At 39.7% G+C, this 8,624-nt stretch overlaps 1 protein-coding gene across 1 annotated transcript in view; it reads left to right on the top strand.

Annotated features, from left to right (window-relative positions):
- LOC129709771 (uncharacterized) overlaps window positions 1-8,366 on the top strand; it is a 70,694-nt gene extending 62,328 nt beyond the window's left edge. The window contains exons 8-10 of the mRNA XM_055656342.1: window positions 1,323-1,484; window positions 3,505-3,577; window positions 6,498-8,366. Coding sequence (XP_055512317.1) covers window positions 1,323-1,484; window positions 3,505-3,577; window positions 6,498-6,888 — 626 coding nt within the window. The 3' untranslated portion in view covers window positions 6,889-8,366. The remainder of the gene's footprint in view (window positions 1-1,322; window positions 1,485-3,504; window positions 3,578-6,497) is intronic.
- Window positions 8,367-8,624: the final 258 nt, after the last annotated feature.

An 8,624-nucleotide genomic window follows, 5' to 3' on the forward strand; every position in this document is an offset into this window, starting at 1 on the left:
TGAGCACTGATCTTACAGAAACACAAAGTGAGGTGGACATTGCCCCAGTAACAGTTCATCACGGGTACTGACCTCCCCACCATCGAAAGGATCTATAGGAGGTACTACCTCAAAAAAGCAGCCAGCATCATCAGAGATTCACACCACTCTGGTCACATTCTCATTTCACTCCTGCCTTTGGGAAGAAGGTAGAGGAGTCTGAAAACCATGACCACCAAGTTCAAGAGTAGCTTCTTCCCATCAGCTATTAGGCTCTTGAACACTATACAACACTAACTTCAACTATGAACAATAGACTGCCTATATATATATATATATATAGCGTTTACATGCCTGTTATGTTGCTGCAAGTAAGAATTTAATTATGCCATTATCGGCACATATGACAATCAAACACTCTTGAGTGGTGACTCAGACACAGTGACCTACTCCTCTATTTATTGCTTATTTTATTATTATGGTGAATTGTAGACCTTTTTCAGCTTAGAACACTGCTTGCTCTAAGTTCCTTACACCATACAAAAATGACCACATTCTCATATTTTCACGGGGTAAGTTTGCTGGAACTTTATTTAGCTGCAGTATGGGAACAGCTTGCACGCCCTGCATGTGGTTTAAAGAGAGAGGATGCAGACTCACTAAACAGTGACTTCATTTCAATTCCTACAGACATTCAACTTTTTTTATTTCACCTTATGTATTATTATTGCAGCTTATTTCAGCTACAGGTCCATATTAAGATCTTCCTGTCCATCTACTCTGAATACAGGTTCTATCCCTTAATTTTTATGAAAATAATTTTTTTGTTTCTGTCAAAATAGTTCTGATTCAATTTCCCCACGGATATCACTATTGACCCAATTTCATGTAATTTTGCCCTGCACTTTTTAACCCAAATGCCTGCAGGAAATGTGCAAGCTGAATTACCACTAATCATACGTACTACAAAAAGTAGATTCTGGCCTGTATCTTAACTGCGAGTATGTTTCCAATGGTAAAATGAGCTGTTGAGTTAATCAATTGGCCATAGTTGAATGTGACCCTGTCAGTTTTGATAGCTAGGCCACATTAAAATCTCAGTAGCCAAAAGGTAAATGCTTAGCTGCTCATTCTCAATACTTCAAAGAACCTGGTACATAATTAGTGAATATGTTATTTCTTGTAGCCTGCTTAGGAGGACAGCAAAGTGTTTTTTTTTTAATGTGAATGTTCAAAATATGTAAATCTAGCAGGTGATTGTTATGTCAATTAATATCAGATTTTGAACTGTGGTTTTGATGCATTTTTGCTCTACTCTTGCTATTTGTTCTTCCCATAAACAGTAGCATGTCCACCTGGACACTTCAGTGCAAGACAAGACACAATCTGCACTCCCTGCGCCTTTGGTTCATTTAATCGACATTATGGAAAGACTGAATGCACAAACTGCCCACATGATGAAGCTACCAATAGAAGTGGTGCAACCTCTCAACAGGAATGTCATTGTAAGTTTGATTTTGTTAATTGTTAATTGTTCATAAAAAGTGTTTTTTCTAATTCGCTGGTTGAACAATATGTTTGGTCGTATTTACTTGGCGCTGCACATCTGTCATCTTGTTGTTCCCACACGGTCACAGGGAGAATGTACAAACTCAATATAGACAGCATCCATGGTCAAGATCGAACCCTGGTCTCTAGCACTGTAAGTCAACAACTCTGGCACCACTTTCTCTGGCAGCTCATTCCATATACCACCGTGTGAAAAAACGTCCTTCCGTACCTTTTTAATTCTTTCCACCTTAAACCTTTGCCCTCTAGGTTTACATTCCTCTTTCCTTGGAAAATATTCCTCTTTCCTTGGAAAATATCCTACGCCTCTCATGACTCCATCACCACGCCAATTTTGCATTCAATTGCTGACCTCACCCTGGATTCCATGTGATCTACTCTTCTAGGCCAGTCTATATTGCAGAGCTTCATCAAAAGCCTTGCTAAGTCCATGTTGAGAATGTGTACTGCCCTGCCATCATAAATCCTTTTGGTCACCTTTTCAAAAGTCTCATTCAATTCATGAGAGAAAAAAAATCCACACACAAGGCAGTGCTGACTACCCCTAATCAGCTCTTGCCTTTCCGAATGCAGATAGACCTTGTCTTTCAGAATCCCCTGTGGTAACTTTCCCACCACTGATGTTAGGCTCATCAGACAGCATTCTCCTTGAAACCCTTGTATCAAGGTACAACATGAGCAACCCTTTAACCTTCTAGTATCTCACCCTAGTCTAACGATAAATCATATCACTCAGCCAACATTCCTGCAATTTCTTCCCTTGGTTCCTACAACATTCTAGGAACACTTATTCATGTCTTTGGGATTTATCCCCCCCTTATGCGATGCATTTGGGGTGCCATAGAAAAGCTAAGTGATAGGAGCAGAATTAGGCCATTGGGCCCATCAAGTCTACTTCGCCATTCATTCATGGCTGATCTATCTCTTCCTTGGCACCTGTACTGCGTTTAAAATATCCATTGATCCACATCCATTTAACTCAGCATTGGAGGAAAATCCAATTAAAAAGTTGTCAATATCATTGTGCATTGCAACATTCTCAGAATTTCACTGTAATAATAATAATAATAATAATAATAATAATATATTTTATTGTCATTGCACATAAGTGCAACCAGATTTGGGTATGCAGCTTCCATCCAACATCATAACTTAAGTAACTTTTACTAAAATTTAGGTTTAGATACCCCGAGAACATGGTTTGTACAAAGAACATTACAACGGTAAAATAGTCAAAACAGACTAAAGTGCAGATGTGTCTGTTCGACGTGACCATCGGAGGGAGACAGTCCGTGGGGGTGGGGGGCACTCAGCAGGGCTGGTTCAGAGCCGCTATAACTCTGGGAAAGAAGCTGTTCCTGAGTCTGGATGTCCGGGCGTAGAAGGCCTTGTAACGTCTGCCAGAAGAAAGTAGTTCGAACAGTCCAATTACAAGGGTGTGAGGAGTCTTTTTGAATACTGACGGCCTTCCTGAGGCACCGTGTGTGGTAGATGCCCTCCAAGGCTGGTAGCTGTGTCCCAATGATCTTCTGTGCTCTGTGGACGATGCGCTGAAGAGCCCAATCTCCTCTCTGCCTCCGTGCAGCTGAGATACCACACAGAGATGCCATACGATAGTATGCTCTCTGTCGTGCAGCGGTAGAAGGTTGTCAGCAGCTGTTGGGGCAGACCAGTCCTTTTCAATGTTCTCAGAAAAAAGTCGTTGCTGTGCCTTTTTGACCAGCGCAGCGGTGTTGGTGGACATGTGAGGTCCTCTGAGATGTGTGTGCCCAGAAACTTAAAGCTGGACACTCTCTCCACATTGTCCCCGTAGATGGAGATTGGGGCGTAATCCCCCTTCTGTGACCCCCTGAAGTCGATAATCAGCTCCTTAGTCTTGGAGGTATTTAGTGACAAGTTGTTACGTGGTAAAGTGTGTTTAAAGACATTATAATCAAAATCATTTTTGTCTTTCAGGGATTATATACCCATGGATATTACCTGTGGCCTCTTCAATAGGAACCTGCATCTTATTTATAACCATTTTTATGTAAGTATTAGTCATTTCTAAAACACCGGAAATGTTTTAAGTATGTTGTTTATAACTATTGATAGGAGGGACACGAGCACGATTGGACCTTCATTGTTCTTCTCAGTCGCCTTCTTAAAAATCACATACAGAACAAATATAGCACAGCAGGAGGATGTTTGGCTAGTCAACATCAAATCCATCTAACTGTAACTAAAGTCGTGCTTGTCTGCACCTCTTCCCTTTCCCTGGATCATTTCCTTTCAGCTAGTTATCTAATTTGCTTTTGAATGTTCCAATTACATTTCTCGTCACTGCTACCTGGGCAGTGTATTTTAAACCGTAACCATTCACTGCGTCAGTCTTGGTTCTTTTGCCGATCACATTCATTCTTGTCACTTAGTTCGTGACCTTATTGCCAATTGGAATAATTTCCCTCTAACTGGTCTATTCATGCCCGTCATGTTTTTAAACATCTCTAACAAATCCCTTTGCAACCTGCTGTCTTATCAGAAAAACAAGCCCAGATTCTCCACTCTTTTATTAGTGTATTTGTTCAGGGGATATGGATAACTGGCAACTCCAGCCTTTATTATTCATCCCTAACTGTTATTGAACCGAGGGGGCTGTTAAGAATCATCCATACTGTTGAGTCTGCAGTCACATACAGACCAGGCTAGGTAAGGATGGGAGAGGGGGGGGGGGGGGGGGGGTACCTTTGTGTGGAACATGAGTGAGCCAAATAGGTTTCAATTATCATCCAATAGTTTCCTAATTAATTTTATTGTGAGTAACTTTTCTCTCTTCATTCTTTTTAAGTTAATCATTTGAAGTTGTGGTTGAATCAGTGTAAAGGATTAAATGTTATTTTACATCTAATATTTTATCTAATTCTAGAGATTTGTTTGCGACCACAATTTCTTCTTCCTTTCTCTCTCTTCATGTCTCAACATACTTTATACATTGTATGGGACAGAATGCATATATTACTAAAGAAGGCACTAATAAACTATGGTATTTGAAACGAGAATGAAGGGGGCCGAGAGGTCAAGGATTCAAATGTCTGTAACAGATTGCTATAGCTATTTAGTAGGAGGGAATGAGAAAGTACATAAAGATAAGGGGTAGCTCAATGAGAGAGGAAGAGAGGGGAGAGGTGGAGGGAATAGGGGGAGAGAAAGTTTGAGAGGCTACAGTCAAGGCACAGGATATCTGCACTGTATCTCTAACATCTAAAGGCCACAAGAAATTGCAAGACGGTTATAGATGTGGCCCAGTTATAGATGTGGCCCTAATCAAACTTCCTATGATTGACACACTGTCTTGGAAAAGCAGCTAACATAATCAAAAACTTGTTCCACCCCAGTCACTCCTTCTTCCTCTCCCTGTTTCCTTCCGGCAGAAGGTACAGAAGATTGAAAGTAGGCTCCATCAGATTGAAGAACAGCTTCTTCCCCTCTGTTATCAGGCTTCTAAATAGTCCTTCCATGATCTACGGTATAGTCCGATTCACCTCTACCCTATTGAGGACATTAGACCTTGTTTATGGAATTGATGTGCCACAGTGCTTAGATCTATATTCTGCACTTTGTGTCTCCCCCTTTACCTATTGTACTTGAGTTTGACTTGATTGTATTTTGTATAGTATTATCTAACCTGATAATACAAAGCTTTTTGCTGTACACGTGTCAATAATAAACCTGAACTTACATCAAAGAAGCAGGCCCTTTGACCCACCATGTTAATGCGAATAATCAAGAGCCTGTCCTTCTTTACCTTGGTGACTTAAATGCTCATTTAGATACTTCTCAAATGTGAGTGCACCTGCCTTCACCACTCACTGAAAAAGTTCTTCTTTGGAAAGGACCAGCCCTTCAAAAGCTCTTATCCCTTATTGTAAACCTCTGCTCTCATATTCACTTTATCCTTTTTTGATAGTATTTTGTTGCGTTCAGTGATCTGTGAATCTACTATTTCTAGCTTTTTAGCATGTTTAGAATACTCAGATCTATTGTTTGTTAGCTGAAACGTGATTGGCTCACACTTAATTGAAATCTATTTGCCTGTTTTGAAAACTTGAGTTGCGTTTAGTTTATTGTCATGTGTACCGAGGTACAGTAAAAGGCTTTTGTTGTGTGCTAACCAGTCAGTGGAAAGACAATACATAAGTACAATCGAGCCATCCACAGTGTGCAAATACTTGATAAAGGGAATAACGTGAATAATGTTTAGTGCAAGATAAAGTCCAGTAAAGTTCAATCAAAGGGTCTCCAATGAGGTAAATAGTAGTTCAGGACTGTTCTCTAGTTGTTGGTAGGATGGTTCAGTTGCTTGATAATCTTTGGGAAGGAACAGTCCCTGAATCTGGACATGTGCGTTTTCACACTTCTATACCTCTTGCCTGATGGGAGAAGAGGGAGTGGCCATTGTGTGACTCATCCTTGATTATGCTGGTGGCCTTACCGAGGCAGCGTGAGTTGTAAATGGAGTCAATGGTTGGTTTGTGTGATGGTCTGGACTGTGTCCACAATTCTCTGCAATTTATTAATACCAACTTGACTACACCATATCCATCTTTATGCCTTCAACTAACTTCAATATGTGAGTCTCCATAGATTTAACTAATGTATTAATAAAAATAGTGAATAGTTAGTCTGCACCAACCATCAACCACACATTCAACACTAATCCTACACTAATCCCATTTTTTCCCATTCTCCCCAAATTGTACCATCCGCCTACACACTAGGGGCAATTTACTGTGGCCAATTAATCTACCAACTGCACACTTTTGGAACGTGCGGGGATGTTCAGCTGTCCAGATAGCATACGTGAACAATAAAGCAGAGCTTATGTTTCAGATTGGCAACCCTTCATTAGAACTTGAGTTTTGACATCTTTTGTTCTGCAATCTTTTAAGATATTTATGTGCATTTTACAGATTATGCCGGAAGTATCGTAAGGCACGAATGAAGGGAAAATATGTTCAGGTGAAAGATGAAGAGGTAAAAGAAGAGGTGAAATCACTGGCAAATATTATTAAAAGTGTTGATCTACTGGAACAGAAAAGCAAATTAAGGCCATCTGAATTTATTGTTAGGCACTCACCAGAACATCGAGTGGGATTTTCAGATGATCAATGCATTGACTTACTTAGTGATACCGACACTGAAACAGGAAAGACTTTTGACTCTTTATTGTCTGATGAAACTACATGCCTGGAAACCAGTGTGGAGGAATGCAGATCTATATACACATCTGATGATTCTTGCTTTATGTCAAGAAGTTCAACTCCGCAAAAACTAGAAGCAGTCTTCAGGCATGGAAGGTAGTAGTGTTCATGGATTTTGTGCCAAAATCTGTATAGATGTGGTCCCACATAGATAATCTGTGGTTTGCAGACCCTGTTGCACATTGTTCTTTGAGTGTATACTGTAGATAATGCTAAAAGAAAAATCTAAGACTGAAAGTCGTATCATCTTAAAGTATTTATTTAAATGCTTAATTCATCAACATGAAAAAAAAATGTTTAAATTATATACTTATGGAAATATAAAGAAGGGAATAAAGTTCATATATTCTGATATAGCAAAGGTTGTTTTTCTTACTGTAATAACGTTATTTTTGATGAGATATCCCAATTGCTTCATTTGTATTGGTTAATGTATTGACAGTTCAACAGAGTCTTCCAGAGATTAATATATGAGATTGAGCATTCTCAGGAACTTTAAGGGTTGCTCATTAGATTTTGAGTTTGAAATGATTAGTCTATGTTGCATTATGGTAAGGGTTTAGAATTACATATCTTTTGCAGACAAAAATATATTTTTTGAAAATAATGGAAGCATAATGGTGTGATACTATGATAAAAGATTCAAATGTGTTTATGATATCAGTCCTTTCAATATCCTAGGCAAAGTTAAATTATACTTTTCAGCCATATTTTTCTACATATACTTTTATGATTTTTTTGGCAGTTAAATTTAATAGGGAGGTAAACAAAATTCTTATTCTTAAAATATGTAAATATGATAGAAATATTGTGTATATTATAGGAATGACTGTGCCAGATAATGGCAATTTACTGATTTCTGCTTGAAAAGTTTGGCATTTCCAGACAAGGGGTGTGTGTGTGTGTGCGCGCATGCATGTGTGTGTTATGACAAGGACAAACCATTATTCCTTACCATAATCATAATTAAAATTTCTGGATCCCCTATTCTTAAAGCATAACTTTTGTTTTTTGTTAGATACAACTATACGATAATATACTTTGTCCTGTTATAACATTGGTACCAATTATTTCATTGGTCATAACATGTTTTATCTATGTTAATCATTCAATAATAGATGGTTAATACAAATGCAATACATTATTCTATCTCATCTTCCAAGAGATCGCGCCACCATCCTCTCTCTGAGCCTATCATAAACCCCTATTTATTGCAACGTATCTATGCTACTAGCGGTAGGGGGCGCAGGTGGTCTACTGTAATTTGCTGCTGAGAAAACAAGCTTTCTTATTTCATCTGTGAGACCAAGCGTAGGCTTGGCGATCGCTTCACCGAACACCACTGCTCGGTCCGCAATAACCAACCTGATCTCTCCGTGGCTCAGCACTTCAACTCCCCCTCCTATTCCGAATCCGACCTTTCTGTCCTGTGCCTCCTCCATGGCCATAGTGAGGACCACTGTAAATTGGAGGAGCAGCACCTCATATTTTGCTTGGGCAGTTTATACCCCAGCGGCATGAACATTGACTTGTCCAATTTCAGGTAGCCCTAAATGTCTCCTCCCCCTCTCAGCTCTCCCTCAGCCCTCTGGCTCCTGCTCTTCCGTTCTTCTATACCCCCCCCCCCCCCCCCCCCCCCCCCCAAATCCTACATCTTTTGAAGAAGGGTTTTGGCCCGAACCGTTGCCTATTTCCTTCGTTCCATAGATGCTGCGGCACCCGCTGAGTTTCTCCAGCACTTTTGTCTACCTTCGATTTTCCAGCATCTGCAGTTCCTTCTTAAACTTCCTTATTTCATGTTTACATTCATTATCCACCATTCAACACATTCCCAGA

Source organism: Leucoraja erinacea, chromosome 2, assembly GCF_028641065.1.
Source record: "Leucoraja erinacea ecotype New England chromosome 2, Leri_hhj_1, whole genome shotgun sequence".
NCBI lineage: Eukaryota > Metazoa > Chordata > Chondrichthyes > Rajiformes > Rajidae > Leucoraja > Leucoraja erinaceus.